At 39.0% G+C, this 20,907-nt stretch overlaps 1 protein-coding gene, 1 long non-coding RNA gene and 1 pseudogene across 3 annotated transcripts; all 3 read right to left on the bottom strand.

Moving 5' to 3' along the window:
* Nucleotides 1-3,751: 3,751 nt before the first annotated feature.
* LOC147319899 (uncharacterized) lies at nt 3,752-6,726 on the bottom strand. Of its 2 annotated transcripts, none has more exons than XR_015131617.1 (4): nt 6,397-6,726; nt 5,507-5,561; nt 5,156-5,251; nt 3,752-4,589 (listed from the first exon to the last, which is right to left on the bottom strand). It is a non-coding gene; the product is annotated as an uncharacterized LOC147319899 (long non-coding RNA). The 2 variants fall into 2 exon arrangements; XR_015131616.1 differs by lacking the exon at nt 6,397-6,726 and adding an exon at nt 6,033-6,147.
* A 112-nt stretch (nt 6,727-6,838) lies between these two features.
* Nucleotides 6,839-7,823, bottom strand: LOC147319898 (uncharacterized; annotated as a pseudogene).
* Nucleotides 7,824-11,546: 3,723 nt separating this feature from the next.
* LOC147319897 (uncharacterized) lies at nt 11,547-18,474 on the bottom strand. Its single transcript, XM_086309814.1, has 2 exons — nt 17,934-18,474; nt 11,547-13,296 (listed from the first exon to the last, which is right to left on the bottom strand). The coding sequence occupies exon 2, from the start codon at nt 13,002-13,004 to the stop codon at nt 11,547-11,549; it is 1,458 nt and encodes a 485-aa protein (XP_086165940.1). The 5' UTR covers nt 13,005-13,296; nt 17,934-18,474.
* Between the last annotated feature and the right edge of the window lie 2,433 nt (nt 18,475-20,907).

Here is a 20,907-nt window from a genome sequence, read left to right as displayed (position 1 = left end):
GTCATGGAATGATCGTCCCAACCCCCCTGCACCTAGGGATGGGTATTGATAAGATTTTCACGATTCCGATTCCATTTTCGATTCTGTTTAACGATTCGATTCTTTATCGATTCTCTTATCGATTCTTTTTTAAAAAGGAGAACATTAAGTTCGATTAGCTTAGAACTTTGTTTTATATCTTCTCTTTGAACAAGATAGAAATTTAGGACTAACATGGCCTTACAAACCCAACAGTGACATCTTAAGAGATCCAGCCTATGGCTCTTCAATGTGGTGTCACAGGGTCCCCAGGAAAATAAATTGTAAATGTAAAATAATAAAATAAATATTCTTCTGTAGCAATAACAAAGTATAACATAAATTATTCTGTAGCAATTACACAAGAATATCCAGTAATGTCCCTGCCTACAATTAAACACATTCACTTACCGAAAATCGGGGGCATCTGCTGTGGCAAATGGGTTCAAGCCTTTTACCACAAACTTAGTCACTGCTCGGTGACATTCGTCTATCCTGGCCTGAAAGGAGACCTACCGGTAGACTGCAGCGAGAACTGCCAGCATCTGAGCCAGACTCTGTCTGTCTGTCTCATCATGGTCACCTAAATGCACAGTAATGGCAGGTTTTGTAACAAGTCAGATCGCGCTAACATAATATGCACTGTTAGTTGATTATTTAACTGCCGCATTAACGGGAGAGGACGTACAAACATTACCGCTGCTGCTGGGTTGAGATTCACGAGTCCGGAGCGGAATTAAAAACACGACATTCATTTAAGGTTATCGCGTGTTTTGTGAGCAAATGCTTTTGCATATTCGTAGTGTTTCCTCCCTTAAATGAAGTATCTACTTTGCAAGTATTGCAAGTTGCCCTGTTGTCATCCGTTCTCGTAAAGTATAACCAAACTTTTGAGCATTTGAGCCGCTTAGTCGCCGTGTTTCCTGCCAGGTAAATGACGCTCCGCAACGTGGTGACGTCATTCGGGGCGACTGGAATCGATAAGGGAATCGTTTGTAAAAATGGAAAACAATTCCAAGGAATTGAAACAGTGGGAACCGGTTCTCAACAAGAACCGGTTTTCGATACCCATCCCTACCTGCACCTCAACATTATTGAAGCAGTGTGGGGTCATTTTGACATAGAATTGAACAAAAGGCAGCCAACTTCCAAAGAAGAGCTCTGAATGTCCTTCAAGAAACTTGGACAATGGACTACTTGCACAATCACTTCCGCGTTCTATGTAGTCCTGCCCCAGTGCTTCCGGTGTGGTTAAACCATGGCGACGTTCTACACTCCTGCCTACAAGAGCTCCCAAAATTGAACATCACTGATGATCATCGGATTTGCAGAGTGACGACTACCCCCACCAGCAAATTAGATAAAGGATTTAAGTTATATGCTGCATCATATATACACAACTACGAAGGTAAGAAAACGTAAATTAACCGACAAAGAAACGGTAGCTAACGTCAAATCCAAACACTACGTTACTCCGCTATGTCCTTCATTTGATGTCAATTCTCTATATTACATGTTTTCTTAAACGGTATTTTATGTTGTCCGAAAGTATAGTTGAGGTTTTCTTAACTAATGTCACTTTTGTTGTTGGACACTGTTATAATAGAGATAGGTAGTTGGCTAACTAAGGAGGTAGTTAACTACCTAATGCTACTCTTGCTAAGTGTAAAGTATATATGTTTAAGACGTGCTGACATGAGTAATACAGAAATAATGCTAATGGTACTTGTATCTTTATTCAGTGTCCAATAAAGACAGGTTGTCAGGGGAGGTCTGTGTGAGAGCCCTGTGCTACAGGTCAATGAGGAAGAGTGAGGCACCACACAGACTAAGTGTAGGCAGGAAGCTGTGTAAAGTTGTTAATCCCCGTTCAGTGGGGTTCAGTTCATTTAAGCATTAGTTAAGTTCATTCCTAAAGGCCCATCAACTTGAAAGTTTTCCTTGTCTCCCTGCTTTATCACTCCTAATTTGACTAGTCAGATAGTTAAATCATGTGTTTGGGTGATCAGAAACATTTGACACCAAGTTAATACTTCAAATATACACAATCTAAGTTATTACAGTTATCAAGGATGGTTAAGTTGTTTTAATAGGGAGAGAAGGAAACACTAAGCATTCATGAGGGTAAGCCTGTAGGGGTCAGTAACCATAACACTGAACTATGTTCCTGTTCAGCTCTTCCATGAAGATGTTACATTTTTAAATTTTTGTTCTTTTCTTCTTAGATTAAGCTTCTGGATTCATCGCTGGTGATACTGACACATAGTCAGTGCTCCTGTGTGGCAGGTGCTGTTATGTGCAATCACACAGTGGCACTGCTCTTCCAAACAGCACACTACTCACAACTCAGAGTGCCGGTTGTCCCCCCTGTGCATAGCTGCACGGAATCTGAACAGCAATGGCACAAGCCACGGACAGTGGTAATTTAAATGAGGTTAAAGTTTTTAAATTAGTCCATGTTTACATATGAACAGCAACACCATCCATAGTAAATGTGTCTTCTGTTAGGGTGTGAAGCCAGGACCCATCAACTCCATGATCTTCACTAAGCCGGTACCAAATAGGATGGCCCAGACTGGAGTACGGTAATTAGATTTGTAAAATTTGGTTTCATGTTGCTATTTGTTCATACATACATGTGTCAGAATAGGTATTAATTTACATACAACATTACACTTTCTGAAGACGGCTAACTCAGTCATGTACATATATATCCCAGTCTCTAACTTATGCACCACTGTTTTACACCTTTTAGTTTTTAGTTTAGTTGTTGTTCAACTGCTCATCAGTGGGATGTAGTGGTGTGACTTTGTTGTGTGGGCACAAGAGGACTACCTAGTGCAAAGAATATACATGGATACAGATGTGCACAATGCAACCAGAGGAAAGGCAGACTATTTCTTTTTTTACATATATATGCCAAGATACCTGTGTTTGGAAAAATGAACAGTGAAAACATAGCAAAAAGAAAAACAGATCCTTCAGGCTTGCTGGAACAAAATAACTGATGTTTTATTTGCAATGTATTTCATGAATTATTTTGTTGTTACATGTTACTTTTATGTGAAATCAATAAACTGTTATTTAAGCAATGGCATCAATTTCATTTTTTAAAAACACACAAAACATTGAATTTGTGTAGAACTTATTTACATGGTATTTAAAACTCCATGCCTAGCATACTGATATACATTTAGACAATAACACAACTGAATGAAGAAAGTGACAAATGGTATTTTTGATGTTACAAAAGCACAATGTCACTTATGATTTTAAAACGATTTAGTGATTTACTTTATAATTTTGATAAACAATTTTGTTGAATCTGAATAGTAATATACACTGTAAAACCTAATAAGTTCACAGAACTCAAAAATTGTTGTGTAACAGATTACACAACAATTTTTTAGTGATGTTTTTAAAAGTTTTAAGTTTAACTAAAATAAAAATTATAGTTGCAGTTGCCTTAAATTACCTCAATGTTAACTCATAAATGTTGATATTCCTCAACTTATAATTAGGGAGTAATAAACTCAAAATGTTCAATATTTTTCAACTTAATTAAGGTGGGAAATACACTCAAAATATTTTACATATTGCAACTCATACGATGTGGGAAATAAACTCAAACTTTTTCATATTTTCTAACTTATAATATGGGAAATAACACTTAAAATCTTCAATATTTTAAAAATACTGTGGGAAATACACTTACAAATAATTCTAAACTGTTTGCCCAGTAAATTATAATCAGCTAAAAGTGTTAGAAAACATGAAAGTAACAACACTAACAATTTAACAACTTTTTATTAAACACAATGTGCTTTTAAAAAGGCACAAACAACAGAGCTCACTCATAAAAAAGTGCTTCATAAATAAAACAAGAGAAAAAGACTCCAAGGGTCTCCATCTCAATTCTAAAATTCAATAACATTTTCAGTATTAACAGCAATTGCAGCTATTAGAACATTGAGGCATTTAACACTTACTGTACCTTGACAGCTGCAGCTCACTTTCTTTTTTAAAAATACATAAAAAAAAACAGTACTGTTTCCACTGCTGTACTTATAGGGAACAAACATCAAGGCAGTGCATTTACGTATTAGGCAACAGAACATTAAACATGAATAGTGCATGAACTGAACAGTCATTCATCTTAAATGTGAGGTAGGAGAGGCAAATGATTAGGAAAAAAACAAACAAAAAAAAGCTTCCTCAATACTCAGCTCAACAAGTAGTCCATTCTGAGTGATTCACTCATTGAACAAATCATTCTTCAGCATCAGTAGACGCCCTTTCAGTGGTTTGTTGTCCTCAAGGCACATCACAACCTTCTGGATAAATGTGAATGTAAGCTCAAGTTTCTTTGGGTATTGTAGGTCTAGTGCATAGATGTACCCAAAGAGCAGGAGAAATGACTCAGCCAGATTTGTGGGACCATTCACAAGTATTTCATCCTCAACGACAATGCAGATGCTTTCGGGACTGAAGAGGGCCGAATCAGTAGTGTCATCCGTGACAACTGTCAGCAGAGCCACAGGAGTGTCAGTAGGGTCTGGACCATCTGCTGACTGCAAAACAAAAATAATACAAGAATGAGTTCAGCCCCACAAGGACACAAATCATGCTACTGATTAGAGGTGTGAATCTTCATAAGTCACACGTTTCTTTTAGGATTATAATGTCAACGATTTAATTTGATATTGCGATACATCATGATGCATTACAATAATCTTAATTTGGGTTTGGTTTCAAAACATATGTTTAAATAAATGTTTTCAATAATAAATATATGCCAAGATATTTGTTTTTGTTATTTACCAAACATTTCTCTGACCACAACATGGCACCTCCAAAAAAATAGAACACTTGAATTTTAAAAGGGAGAGTTTTTATCTGTGGATTTGTTTTTGTTTAATAATCTTTCAACTATTTTCATGTTTTCTGGTTTATGCGTAACAATCTTCTTGCAATCTTATTCAACAATAGTTGATATATGGGAGAAAACAAGTCAGATGAGGACTGTGTTGAACCTCCTTCCTGATATACACCCTGGTTCTCCTTGAGTTCTGAGTGATGTCATATGTTCGACTGAACAGCTAGGCAAAGGGGTTGATGCTGAGGCCAGTACACTTACATCACAAGTCCTGAATAACGTGGAGGCATCTTCACGCAGGTACACAGGAAGTGCACGAAGGACGAGGGCCCGTCTTGTATTTACATCATGCTGTTCCTAGATGAACATACAATATCTATTAGAATAGTATTTACACAAATGCAGAGTAAAAACAAAGTGTTGGATAGCCATGTTCTGATTGTCATTGTTATAGATCAGGGGTGTCCAAACTTTTTGTGTAACGGGCTAAACTTGTCAATCTAGAAGGGTAACCCAAAAAAATCTAAAAATTTTGAATAATTCAGGGCAAAATTCTCTAGTTTCTTTGTATTTATTTTTTTTATTTAAATTAGGACAAATTATAAAACTCACCCACTGACAACTGGTGAAATGTTGACTCTCTGTAGTACTCTTTGCAGTCTGATATCTGTAAACAATATGTGCACAAAGATGACTTATTAATATTCAAAAACATTTTTTGCACAGCACACACACACGTAGTCAGCTGATCTCATCTGATGCAGATCTGCTCCTTGATCAAGTGACATTTGTGTGACGTCGAATCAGCACCGCAGCTGGATGGCCCGATTTACATACCCAGCGCAGCTGATACTCACCACAATAATTTACTAAGATTATATGCACTCCTGTTATTAAGTCCAGTTCAGTCTGTTAATGTTAACCGTTTCAAACTAATCTTGATAGGTGTGTTGCTAAGCTTAATAACTTAAATAACAAACTTGAAATAATAATAATGATAACACACTCATGTTGTTTATTATTGTTCGCTTCATGCTAGCGCGCACACACACACACACACACACACACACACACACAGCTCAACAGCGTAAACTACTGACTGTGTAACACGGACAATTATTGAAATAAGTATACTCACAATACGCACGTGCATTACCGGCGAATACGACAACCGGTAGAAACGGACAGTAGAAAGTTTTAGTAGAAAGTTCAAACGCATGGAGCTAGAACTGCCACCGTCAACCTCCCGGGCAAGAATACAATGCATTATGGGAAATGTTGGGCCCCACGGAAAACCGCCAGAACGTTACACCATTCTAATTTGAAATAACATTACGTATTTGTCACATTCGAAAACTTCTAAAATTACAATTACCTGGATTCGAATTCATTTATAATAAATATTCACTGTGCACAAAGTACGAATATATTTCCAGTAAAAAATAAAAAAAGAATGTTTATCGAAATTAAATTTAAACAAAACAAAAACACGTTAGACTTACCAAATTTAGGGCAGTTGATGAAAAAAAATAAGGTGGTGGTCGTGGAGGGTTGAAGTTGGGGACTCTTAATCCACAGGGCTGGCCAAATCTTCCCTGCATCAAGGTAAATTCAAGAGGGCTGACTCAGCTTTCCTGAGGGAGCAACAAGACTCCACCCACCAGAACGTCACTAATATATGCTTCTTAAACTTTTTGAGCGTTCCAAAAAAATTAGCTAAAAAATATTGAGCCCTATTCAATTAAAGCTGCATAAAAGCCAACAGAGCTCAATACTTTATAGTTTGCTCAACTACAAAACGACATTTGAGTGTTATGAGCTTATTAGTTATGAGCTAGGACAACTGTTAGGGATTACAGTGTAGAAGTATAATTAAACAGTATTATTAACATTCAACATTTGCAATGAATTTGAATTATCAATAACTTAAACTCAACTATCAGCACTCAAGTACCAGTTCTGTAATCAAGTATTGTCAGCTGAGAAGGAAGAAATGCAACTGTAGTGGCCTCAGCTGCAGGTCATTTTCCATAAGTTACTGGCACTGGTGTCTTGGGAAAAATCCATCTTGTCTCACTTAACCCATTTTTTAACTAATGCTGTGTTCTGGTAATTTGACAGCATACATGCTACTGCAAACAGTTGGTTGATATTGTAAACATGTGACATGGTAATGATGCTATCAAAAAGTTTGTTCTGTTTGATCCTCCAAATGACTCGCTCCACATGCACCCTGAGTCTGGCTATGGCCTGCGTCTCCTTAACCTGGTATGTTGGCATCTGCTTCTGCTTAGATAGAAAAGGTGGGCAGTACACTTTGCAATTTACAAGAATCGGTGATTAGGAAGCCCTTATCTACCATCACTGCCATGTCTTCAGTCAACTTCTCAGCAATGCCTGATTGTTTGAATAGTTCCTTGTCACTAACCGAACCAGCATACCGATTAGAGATGAATGTCACTGGACCATGTGGAGCTATGCCAACCAGGGCTTTCATCGTACAGTGGGATTTGTACGAAGAGTACATTTCACTTTGGAGAAGTGGTGAGGATGGTGTCTGACACCTCAGCTCTGTACAGTCAAGGATCATCTGGGTGTCTGAGAAATCTTTGAATTTCTCAGGGAGGTAAGCTTGCACTTCTTCACGTGTAAGCCAAATGCATTGAGACCCCAGTGCAGTGGCAAGAAAATTTGTCCATGTTGCAATAATGCGGCTCACTGTGGACTGGTGTATGTTAAATCGGTGTGCCAGGTCCCTCACCTTCAAACCAACTGACAGGAAAACCAGAAAAAGAAAAAACTCGTCAATTGGCTGTAGCAGCTGCCTCTGGAAGGTGAAAACAAAAGGGAAAATGTTACTCCTTAAGCTATGAACTAGTAAAATTATGCTTTTCTTGGCTAAATGTTTTGTAATGGTTATGCATACCATACTGTACCATGGGGTAAACAATGAGGTGCTGTAGTACACAGGTGTATGTATGTAGGATACTGAGTCTAGCATGCATACACCTGTGTATGTATGCTATTGTACATGTAATGTTATATTAAATGAAAAGTGTATTCATGCTCTTGAATGAAATGGCATTTTATTTGCTAACTATTAAGAATGCTGGATTACTTCATTGTTTTATGTGCTCTTTAATATTAATGATGAAAGATAATCTCAACTAAACATTTTTTAAAATTGTTTCCAATGAAGGAAATAGGAAGTATTCATAAACTTACTATAATGGCAGATGAAAGTGCAATTAAAACTTGTTTTTTTCCAGTAGTTTAGGTGGAGACTTGGCCACTATCTATAGACAGTCAGATATAGAAAATGAGGACTTAACTCAATTGCATGGATTGATCTGAGAATCCAGGATCAGAGGCCTTGGCACTGGTATTGGCCCAATGGACAAGAACTCCACTTCTGGGATCTCTGGGACTACAAAGAGCAAGACTACAGTGAAGGCTGTGCTTTCATATACCACAACAGCAAAAAGTAAAGTGTGACTGTAGACTATTTAAAGATATTGAACAGTTCATGTTAAACTAATTAAAATTAATATGACACTAAACTGCTTAACATTTTTGCTAAGCTTGCCTCAGGGTTTTGAGTTTAATATTACAAATTACTCAGAAGTCAAGTACTCTTTTGTACATCATAGATGAATTGAAATCTAATTTTTAGAACTGCAACATGAAGGACCTCAAAGTTGTTTTTTCTATTGTTTGTTTGTTTTTGTTGAACAGCCATAGTTAGAATGACACAGTGATTGATGAGTTTTCTTTTAATTTTTGCTTGTAATAGTCGAGTTGACTTTGTGACACTTGGTGGATTGTTTTCTGATATTCCAAGGCTAATGATGATAATTTCTAATGCAGATAATTTCAATTCAATCAATTTATTCTCAAACATCCCTGATGAAGAGCACACTACCTCAGTTTTTGTCACTAAGTCATTTAGATTTGACATTTTAACCCCTAGTGTATCATATTTGATGCATGAGTTTTTATGAGTCTTTAAGACTCAGTGTGTTTGATAAAAATCTACATTTTTATCAAATAAAATTTTAAGCAATAAAAAGTGAAATATTTGATACAAATTAAAACAAATGAATATTTAATTAATTTTAAAAATTGACCGAAGATTCAGTAAACAGAATTAGTCTCGATGCATTCTCAATCATCCTGGTAAGTAAATCTCCAAAAGTTGATTCTGTTCATCTGGATGTAGCGTTTTCAGTGGGAGAAATGTTTCGTCACTCATCCAAGTGACTTCTTCAGTTTCAGCTGACTGCAGGTTTCTCCAATCTTATAAACAGCACATTTGCATAATGACTGAAACCAGCCCACTGAAGGAACAATGGGCTGGGAGGTCAGTTCCTTAATCTTAATTAGAATAGAATAGAATAGAATAGAATAGAATAATCCTTTAATTGTCCCACAAGGGTTGTAACAGCAGCCAAAAAGACACATTAAAAAAACACACAGTACACAGAACAGAAACATACACAAATTTTTCTTACATATTTACATTAAGGACAATGGTTACTTCAATATCCCCGTACTGTCTTGACGAAATAAAGCGTTTTTGTACAACTTCATATAAATAGCTGTAACTTTTGATAGACGACGCAGACTCACATATTTATGGCTTTATCTTATAGACTTCAATATCCCCGTGCTGGGCAAACAGGTTTTGCAGCTGTTTGAGCTAAGATTTTCAAGTTATTCACATAATGAAAACTTATACTTTGTTTGAGGCGAGTTCCCCATTCAAATGCATGTAATAGTCAGAAACGCACTGTCTTGACGAAATAAAGCGTTTTTGTACAGCTTCATTTAAATAGCTCTAACTTTTGATAGACGACTCAGACTCACATATTTATGGCTTTATCTTTTAGACTTCAATATCCCCGTGCTGGGCAAACAGGTTTTGCAGCTGTTTGAGCTAAGATTTTCAAGTTATTCACATAATGAAAACCTATACTTTGTTTCGGGCGAGTCCCCCATTCAAATGAATTGAAATCGCAAGAAACGCACTGTCTCGGAGAAATAAAGCGTTTTTGTACAACTTCATATAAATAGCTGTAACTTTTGATAGACGACGCAGACTCACATATTTATGGCTTTATCTTTTAGACTTCAATATCCCCGTGCTGGGCAAACAGGTTTTGCAGCTGTTTGAGCTAAGATTTTCAAGTTATTCACATAATGAAAACCTATACTTTGTTTCGGGCGAGTCCCCCATTCAAATGAATTGAAATCGCAAGAAACGCACTGTCTTGACGAAATAAAGCGTTTTTGTACAGCTTCATTTAAATAGCTCTAACTTTTGATAGACGACTCAGACTCACATATTTATGGCTTTATCTTTTAGACTTCAATATCCCCGTGCTGGGCAAACAGGTTTTGCAGCTGTTTGAGCTAAGATTTTCAAGTTATTCACATAATGAAAACCTATACTTTGTTTCGGGCGAGTCCCCCATTCAAATGAATTGAAATCGCAAGAAACGCACTGTCTCGGAGAAATAAAGCGTTTTTGTACAACTTCATATAAATAGCTGTAACTTTTGATAGACGACGCAGACTCACATATTTATGGCTTTATCTTATAGACTTCAATATCCCCGTGCTGTGTGTTGGGGGAAAACTCTGTAAAAAACCCAGGAGAAATAAAGACACAATGAGACAAAGTTACTTTCTTTATCAAACGTGTACACGGGTGAGCTGCTAAGAACAACTCACACCATGCACAGTGGCTTGGTAATTTTTATAGGAAAGACAGTGAGAACAGGATAAGAAAATACAAAACAAATAAAATAAACAACTCCATATGTGGCGCTAGTCTCGTCAGCAGAGAGCTGGGAGAAGGCTGTGAGAGATAAAACAATCTAAAACAATATGTCCCAAAACAGTATGTCTTTGCTGAGAAAGTCTAAAAAGATAATTCTAAACTAATCTAACCATAGACAAAAGGGCATGCTTGCATATTTAAAAGAAGGTAAAGAAACATAGAAACATTTTTCCTGTAACATTCCCTCCTGTTTTAACTTATTTTAAATGTATACAACAATTGTCTGTGAAGGTTATTTATTAAGTATCTTAAGCAATTTTTAAATTTTCAAAATGTCAGCATAGCAGAAATGGAAGTCATTTGGTCTAAAGAATAAAACAAAAGAAAATAATACAAAGAAAAACATAGTAAATGAAAGTCATAGTAAATGAAATAACAAGTGGAATAAACAAGAAAAAATAATAAAACTACAAAAAATAAAGGATAAAAACCTTATATTTTAAAACGAAAACTTTACAAAAAATAAAAGGATGAAAAGTAAAATGAAAACTTTATATTTAAAATGAAAACTTTATGTTTAAAACTGAAGACTTCAAAAAAAATAAGAGTATGAAAACGTTATATTTAAAATGAAAAACTTTATGTTTAAAAGTCAAGACTTCAAAAAAATAAAAGCATGAAAACTTGCATAACCTACTAATGTTTTAATCAGTGCATGATCACTTGACAAGTCATTTTTAATCACCACGTCATTTATTAGCAGCTAGTACAAGTTCTCCTCTAACAGAATTGCAACGGGATGTTGTTCTTCTTCAGGCACGGCAACATAAGCAGTCATTGTAGTTGTTATCATCTGTGAAATCATTACTCTTAGGCATGGCAACACACACACAACACTAATATGAGCAGTGCTATCATGATGAGACCTAGAAGGAAAAATGGCTTTGCTACAGCAGCCAGCCATGAACCGCTGAACAGCCAGTCCAGCCAGCTTTGTGCTGTAGCTGCTCCAGGTGTGTGTTCAGTGACATATTTTTGCAGAGCGGTCAAATTCTGCAAAGCTTCATAAATGTCTCCTCCAGTTTCGTATCCATCAGGGATAAAAGTGCAACATGTTTCCCCGATCAGCTTGCAAACTCCTCCTTGTGATGCTGTTAGCAGGTCTAGTGTCAGTCTGTTCTGCAGCACCATCGTTCTGATGGCCTGCTGTTCTCCTGCTAAGGCGGTTCCCAGGGTCTTAGTCAAGTTGATGTGTCGTAGCAGAGCATATCGGTTGATCTCCACGTGATCCCGCACCTCGGCAACTCCAATGCCGGGGATCAAGCTCTGTAAGAATTTCACTCCTCCTCCCCAGATGCGAAACTCTCCCGGCACTCCAGTGTCCACTGTAATGCCGAAAGAATTGGGGGAGGCGATGTCCACTTCACGTCTCTGCCGGCTGCTTGGGTGATGTGCAACACTTTGCATGAAGAAAACGTGATCTGATAATTCCACCAGGGCGCACAGACCTCCCCAACCTTCAGGGAGTGACAGATAAGCCTTGTTGCCACATAGGAAGTACCAGTCAGCCAAAACTCTGGTTCCTCTGCTGCTGGGTGCCGTCCGTGCACATCCTGTCTGGTACTGAGTCTTTGTTTGTAGTGGCATTCGGTAGCTGTAGTCGGAGCGACAGTTTAGGCCCATCAGCGTCGTGTTACTGGCACAGGTGGCGTTGATTGAACAGGTCATACACTTCCTCTCGTTCCTTGGTGGGCAGAAAGTGTATATGGACTTACATAGGTGAGTAGGCAGCTCCCCCACTGCCCGCGATCCATTGTTCATCACACATACTGGCAGTTGTGATGCGTTCAGTTTGTTCAGTAGAATTACATCAGGCAGTGGGTCTGAGAGTTGGGGCCAGGTCAGTAGGTAGGTCTGTCTGGAACAGTGCACATTCGTGAGTGATGATGACCTCCAGGTTGCTTTTGCTGGGATGCTGTAGTTGGCTTTGGACCAAAGAGTACCGTAGCCTGGATGTGTTGCCAGGCCCAACAGACACCAACTGCGATCTTCAGGTATGCTGTACGGCCACAGGCCAGACGTCTGTGAGGATAGGGGCATATGGGTACATGCATAGCAGTCAGTTTTGTTATTCAAGTGAGCTGTAGTGTTCATAAACTGCCACCAGAAGTTAGTGGCGTATCCATGGGGAAACTTGGTGTACTTTCCTTTGTCATACAGTGTCTGCCTTTTCTCCATGTAGCGTGACTTGTTGTCCCTCACGGAAGCAAAGGTGAGGAGCCCGGCCATGGTCAGGGCCGCTGCAGTTGTTAAGAGCCACCACCTCATGACGACGGAACACACCCTCCTGTCGCGAGTAGACCCCCCGGCCAGGAAAGTTGACCCCTCCACCGGGCGAGATCACAACAAGTGGGCAAGCCTGCCGTCAGCTGTGTTTAGATGGCTTCACTGACTCGCCTGCAGTGACTCTGATGGATCCAGGATGGTCGTTCCGCAATTTTGCAAGCGGTCGGTGTAGTGAGGAGGACTTGGTATGGCCCCTCCCACCTGGGTGTGCTCCAGTTTTTCCTTTGGAGCACCTTGATCAGAACCCAGTCACCGGGCTTTAGTCTGCAAGACACTGGAGAAACATCATCAGGTTGTTGATTATGTACAATGATCTCTTTGTTTTCTAACAGCTTAGACATCCATTCTGCTAATGTGTTTTCTCTGATTGCTTTGTCTATTGGTTGACTGGTAATGGGCAGTGGAAACGGCCTGCCATGAATGATTTCAAATGGAGTTAGTTTATGGGAGCCTTGTGTTAAGCGCATCCACATTTTCACTAAACCCAAACATTCAGGCCACGGCCTTCCTGTTTCTGCCATGCATTTCCTGAGCCTTTGTTTTATAGTGCCGTTAGTTCTCTCTACAAGGCCTGCGCTCTGAGGGTGATAAGCACAGTGGTGTTTTATGCTGAAACCGAGTGCTTCAGAGACCTTAGTGATGACATCATTTACAAAATGAGTGCCGTTGTCTGACCGTATCAAAGCTGGGATGCCATATGTGGGTATGAAGTGATTGCACAGGCACTTTGCTACTGAAATTGCATCTGCCTTTTTCACTGGATAGATTTCCGGCCACTTTGAGAACACGTCTATAACCACTAGGGCGTATTTTGACCCTTGACATTCGCTTAGTTCAATAAAATCCATATGAATTGTGTGAAAAGGATGAGGCGGAGTTGGAAAACGGCCTCTTTGTGGTCGCAGGTTACCCTGAGCATTATATTTTTGACACGTCATGCACGTTCTGACAAATTGTTTTGCTGAAGTTTCAAAATTTACAGTGTAGAAATGAGAGTTGACAATACTGGTCAGTCCCCCCGTTGACAAATGCGTACAGCCATGAGTCACTAATGCCGCCATCTCGTGGAGCGATTTTGGCAACCCTGGCTTGCCATAACACATCATTAAATCGTTTGTCAGAACTGCACCGTGTTTTAGCCATTTTGCCTGCTCTGCTGTGCTTGCTGCTTTTTGTTCATTTTTCAACACATCCAGTGGAATCTGATGTGTGTTTACTGCCATCAATGTGATGTTTGCCTGTTGTGCCGCCTATTTTGCTGCTCTGTCAGCAAAATTGTTGCCTGTAGTAATGAAAGAGTCAGTAGGCGTTGTAAGAGGTTGGCATGCTGGTTTGTCAGTTGGTGTAATCATTCCTCTGTTATGCCAAATTTTTTGCAAAATGATGCACAGCAGAGAAAACATACTGGCTGTCTGTATGTATGTTTATTAGTTTGTCTTTGTGTATTTAGCTTTCGCGTATCACAGCTATCAGCTCAGCGCTCTGTGCAGGACATGAAGAAGAAAGTGGTTTTGCTTCTATTATTTTACTATCTGTGGTTACTGCGTAACCTACACAATTTCGGCCTGTGCTGTAAGGTCAAATGCTGTTCTCCTAGCTTCCACACTTGCTGATCATAAGGTGGATCTGGGCCTGGAGTTTGTTTAAATCTCAGAATGTTGTGATACTCGGTCGGTTTCTGGCACTCAGGTGTAATACCAGAAAAGAATGGCATGACTGCTATCTTAAGTTTTGTCAGAGCGTCTCTACCTAGCAAATTTACTGGACACAACGGGTCATATATGCATTTAATAAAGCACCTGCGGCCACTTGCTGTGTGTACTAGTTCTAAAAGGGCAGTTAATTGTTGTACAGTTGTGTGGCCTGAAGCTGACTTTACAACTAATTTGTCCTCTACTCCTACAATCTCGTGGGAAGTGACCTTCCTCTCCACGGTTCTAGCAGGCGTTGTCTCTATGTTATCTGCTGTTTCTGCGTGGCTGTCTGCAGCCTTAGTGTTTGTGACTTTGCTCGCCTCTCTGTTCCTGATAGCCACCTGTGGATTAGTGTTTTAGTCTATTGTCAACAGTCAGCCTTATTTTGAAGTTACAGAAAGCTTCTTCTTTTTTGTTCGTCTTGGTTTGGGAGAATAGATGCAACACTACATTTTCACTTAAGGCAGTTTTGAATAATTTCTAGTTTTTCAAACAATTCATGGATCTCACACATTTCAAACTTTCAAGTTAGGGTTGTTTCCCATTTATACATATATATATTTAACTTTGCATTGCTCACAGCTCATAGCTCACAGCTCTAAACCTAGGCATTTTTCAATCATATGCCTAATCACTATGTGTCACTGTGATTCTCAAGTATGGTCACAAGTTCGTTTAAATTCGTTTCCAAAACCAACAAAATAATCAAACAAAAACAAAAAACATAAACGTGTCAGGACACAAAAGAAAAAGAGAAAAAAAAAAAAAAATGCTGCCACCCGAACAAGGCAGAAGTCTGCATATGTTGGCTGTTAATAGCATGCAGCTTGTAACATACTAGACTAATGTGCCTGTGTTAATTCAGCTCCATATTATTGTGTGAAGTTTCACTGGGTTGGGAGTGGTTTTGTGTGTGTCACATTTTTGGTGAGCCAATGGCTGGAATGGGGTTGGACTAATTAGAGGCAGGTGTACTTGATTGCACTGATACACTGGTCTACATATAGCCCACACTACAAACACTGCTGTGTCGTTTTGTCTCTCTGTGCAGGTATGTAATGTGATGAAATCAGATATGTTTGGGATGGATGGGTTTTTCTATATGCTTACAGGGTGGTGGGTCTCCAAGGACAACTTCTAACCCTGTTAAAGGCAACATGTGGAGTGCAACTTGGCTGTGTGGCATAGCTGGCTCTGGCCTTGGGACTGTGTGTTTTTATACAATTCTTAAGTGGGACACTGGACTGTTTTATCTTTTATCTCTTGATATATTTTTCGTCAATAAATTATCTTTTAGAATTTTATTGACTGTCATCTTTTTGCCCACGACTGAGACGGTTGGTCAGACCTAGAGTCTTTCTTTGGGTGTGTTACAGCAGCTTCTGCTCTAAAAGAAACAAATAAATAAAAAGAAAAGAAAATGTGTAACATGCTCATCAGCTTAGCAGTGTCTACATATTTAATTCAGCTTCTCAATCCTGTAGTTGTAGCTGTTGTCTACAGGGTTTTGCTTATTGGTTGTTATTATAGGTGTGCTCTATATCTCAGCAATGTGTCATTCTAGGATGATAGGTTTCAAGCTGGTCAAGTGCCTCTATGCACTTCATTAGTTTAGTTATTCTCTGTATTGTCTTCATCTCACATGTCATTACACTGAGTTTCAGCAAACCTTAAGCTTGATGCAGACTACTGCTTAACAATTATTCACCTCACATCATAACCGATTAAGGTGCCTCTTCATATTAATATTATGTCATTGTTAATATTATCCTCTTTGTCTTATATGACAGCAATAGCATATTATAATATTTTATCAGTGTGTACCACTATACTACTACTGAGCCAATTTGATAGTTAGGATCATCTTATTCAGCAAACAAATAATTTAGAATTCATCCAATCTGCGGTCACATTTGTTCTCTCTGTTGCATGGCGCACCAGGCAGGTCTATTATAATGTATTATTTATATTTTATTTTGTATCCATCAAGGGCTTCAGATGACCTGCAGAATCATCCTTTTCCCAAGGTGGAGACAGTTACCTTTTCACACACTGTCCTTGGCTGAACAGTGACACAGTCTAAATATACCTTAATTATTTTATTAAAATATTTTCGTGTGAATTATTTGCTTTATATTCATTTTATACATTGTGGGCATGGTCATCATGCCAACTGTGTTTCAATGTTAATATCACTTTACAGGTTGTTATCCTTGCTATTATTAATTTCAAATACTCTAAAGATAATTTCTACTGTAACTTTCCCTTTGTTCATCTTTATTTCGTACTTTTTATATTTATATCTACTCAGTGGGGTCTGTTTTCAACCCTTTTAAACTACTACAAAACTACTGTGATCTCTAGTTTTCACTTAATAAGGGATTATTATGTTCTTCCTGATATGGGTGTTGCTGCAGATGCGGCTGCAGGAATGAGTGATGGTTTACTAAAAGGATTGTGGGGACTGCACAGTGTCTCGTCTTCTGGTTTTACTAAACTGGCAGTTGAGTTCTGTTCTTCTGACTGTTTATATTTTGTTTTCTTAAATCTCTCAGTTTACAGACACTGTTTTTGTCCGGCGTCTGGACTTTTCTTTTCTCACCACTGCTCGTCAGCAGGAGTGAGTTTTAATTTCACTTGCTTGATTACCCATCTTATTTATGTATTTACTTATTTTTGTTTAAGTAATATATACACAATACAGCTGCTATCACCTTCGCTGGTATTAGAGACGAGAGTGGTTGCTCACACGCCCTTCTACTTTCAGACTATTTCCAAAAGCGGTGTGAACTTTACGAGACGGAACTCGACCGTTCTCTCAACTCACCAGCACGTCAGTGAATAGCAGTAAAAGAAAAACACAGTAGGAGCAGCTCAGTCTCTTATTGGACCGTGAAAATTCAGCTTGCTCCATTAATTAAAACAATACACACACATTCACATTCACAGCTTCGACGCGCGCGCGACCGGAACCCTTATGATAAGGGGAGCTCCCAGAGCTACTTACTCCCTAGACCCAGTCTAGACCCAGCTGGGGGAGCTACCCAGAGCTCCAAAGCTACCAGTCGACGAGCTCCCAGAGCTACCAGTCGACGAGCTACGCTACCAGTCGACGAGCTTCCAAAGCTACCAGTCGACGAGCTACTTCCGCTATTTTAAATTCCCTGAATTCAAAATGCACTTTTACGCAAGATTGTGTCAGTGTGTCTGTATCTACCTGGTCAGTGTCGCCGGGTCTGGTCCACCTCGATCGGGCCCCACCACCGTGGGTCGCTTTCTAAGAACGTTGGCCAAGACTCGAATTTAACGCTCTTGGTCTTTTATCACACACCTAGTATGTGAGCTGTCGACAGGCGAGCAACGTGGACTGGTCACGGAGATGGGACACGATGGAGGCGCTCCGGCTCCGAAGGACCAAGAAATGTTGGGGGAAAACTCTGTAAAAAACCCAGGAGAAATAAAGACACAATGAGACAAAGTTACTTTCTTTATCAAACGTGTACACGGGTGAGCTGCTAAGAACAACTCACACCATGCACAGTGGCTTGGTAATTTTTATAGGAAAGACAGTGAGAACAGGATAAGAAAATACAAAACAAATAAAATAAACAACTCCATATGTGGCGCTAGTCTCGTCAGCAGAGAGCTGGGAGAAGGCTGTGAGAGATAAAACAATCTAAAACAATATGTCCCAAAACAGTATGTCTTTGCTGAGAAAGTCTAAAAAGATAATTCTAAACTAATCTAACCATAGACAAAAGGGCTTGCACATTTAAAAGAAGGTAAAGAAACATAGAAACATTTTTCCTGTAACACTGTGCAAACAGGTTTTGCAGCTGTTTGAGCTAAGATTTTCCAGTTATTCACATAATGAAAACCTATACTTTGTTTCGGGCGAGTTCCCCATTCAAATGCATGTAATAGTCAGAAACACACTGTCTTGGCGAAATAAAGCGTTTTTGTACAACTTCATTTAAATAGCTGTAACTTTTGATAGACGACTCAGACTCACATATTTATGGCTTTATCTTTTAGACTTCAATATCCCCGTGCTGGGCAAACAGGTTTTGCAGCTGTGGGAGCTAAGATTTTCAAGTTATTCACATAATGAAAACCTATACTTTGTTTCGGGCGAGTTCCCCATTCAAATGCATGTAATAGTCAGAAACGCACTGTCTTGGTGAAATAAAGCCTTTTTGTACAACTTCATATAAATAGCTGTAACTTTTAATAGACGACGCAGACTCACATATTTATGGCTTTATCTTATAGACTTCAATACCCCTGTGCTGGGCAAACAGGTTTTGCAGCTGTTTGAGCTAAGATTTTCAAGTTATTCACATAATGAAAACTTGTACTTTGTTTCGGGCGAGTCCCCCATTCAAATGCATGTAATAGTCAGAAACGCACATGCATCCAGACCGGGGCCCAGTGCAGCAGCGCCTCCCGGCCCCACAGAGCCCGGGACAGTCCACCCAACCCCACCACAGAGAAAACTGCACCCACCCCACCATCCACTCATCTTCCAGACTACATAAGACAATAGACGCCCAGGCTGAGATCTTCCTCCACCTCTCCTATATCTTATATTGAATTCTATAAGATAAAGCCATAAATATGTGAGTCTGAGTCGTCTATCAAAAGTTACAGCTATTTACGCACTGTGGCTAAGCCACCTGAGACACTGCATTGAATGATTGTTCCTGTCTTAATGATTTCAGCTGACTGGTTTCAGCTCAGATGTTCTGCTTTTTCCTTTCAGTAGATCAAAGCAGCTCTTTCTGCTTCCATTTTAATGGCAAGAAGAAGAAGAAGAATGCTTCAGCGAAGTGGCGTTCATGGTCTCAGTGAACAGTCATGGCCACACACTGCATGTGGTTTTAAAAGCAACATGTTTGTTCACTACAACGATCGAGATGTGTAATGTTAGTGCAGCTACGGTTTGTTCTTGAACATCAGTTCTGTTTTCTACTTTGATCACTTGGACCAAAAAAGTGTTGTTTTCAGATTCTTTCTTTTAAATCTATAAAGCACCTGCTCATTTTTTATTACAATTAGTTTCACATAAATGTTAGTTTTTCCTTTATGATCTTACACTACACTGAGACATTTCTGTTACCTGTTTCTGTTGACTCAGAGTTGTGAAATGATCTTTTATTTGATACACAATATGAAGTTCATAATTTTCTTACAAATAAAACTATAATGACAAACATGAACAGCTGTGCTTATTTCTGAGACATGAGTTTTTGAATGTGTTTAGACGGTGTGCATTTGTATGCTGAAACTGTAATGGTGAACCTGAGGTGATGGTCAACAGACGGCAAATATATATCAATATAAAACAATATTGAAGTAATGTCTTTACCCCCTGCAGCGTGTGGACGCTGTGCACCTTATTTACTGTAGTAAACATGCACCGCTAGCTCACTTGACTGACTGTCTCCATGGTTACATCGTATATTATTAGCTATGTAAACAGCTTCCATAGATACCGCCATAGCTCTCTGCAGCTGTAACACTTTCACACTTTGCAAATCATTTCACATTTTTGATAGTTATGAAGACATAATATGTTTTTAAGGTCATGCTAGGCGGTTGCTATGGTGGTTGCTGTGGACTTGGGTGGACCGCGTCCGATTCCTGTTATTAGCTGTCCGCCGTAGGGAGGCTGCATTCCATTTACAACTAGTGACAGTCTGTCGTAACTCAAACTCAAACCCCGCTTTGTTCTGTAATTAAAGGCATTTTATAGCCGTTCATGACACGCACACGCACACACACATAAATCACTTTGCCTCACAATGACAGTGTAACTTTACCTAACCTAACCTTAAAGTATCTGATATAGGATAGAAAAATGAAGCAACCAGAGATTTAATGATGAAGACTCTGGGTTCTGTAGTGACCTGAATGACTCTTTGCATATAATTTATTGAAGAGGAGTTTAGAATGCACTTTATATTTAGACTGTTGCTGTTTAATTTTTTACATTGTTGCGGTGTTATGTCATGAATAAGGTTCACTTGCTGGGGGTTTGATGGCTCAGCTGGACAATACAGTCAAAGACAGACTTCATTCATCATATGCAAGAATCCTAGTTGGATTTTTGTTTTCACTCATTTTTTTGAACCAAATATTGAAAACAATTCTGACAGACTGGATACCTGGTCAGGGTGTACATTACCTTT

This window comes from Aulonocara sp. 'chitande type north' Nkhata Bay, linkage group LG11 (assembly GCF_057382095.1).
Source record: "Aulonocara sp. 'chitande type north' Nkhata Bay isolate Kocher_YH1m ecotype deep benthic linkage group LG11, A_spYH_male_GT1.1, whole genome shotgun sequence".
In the NCBI taxonomy this organism is placed as follows: domain Eukaryota; kingdom Metazoa; phylum Chordata; class Actinopteri; order Cichliformes; family Cichlidae; genus Aulonocara; species Aulonocara sp. 'chitande type north' Nkhata Bay.
Note: the sequence above shows the minus strand (reverse complement) of the source record. Positions and strands in the feature narration are given on the sequence as shown.

Coding starts and splice junctions, on each gene's coding strand:
- LOC147319897 (XM_086309814.1), bottom strand. CDS start 13,004: ATGAGGTGGTGGCTCTTAACAACTGCAGCGGCCCTGACCATGGCCGGG.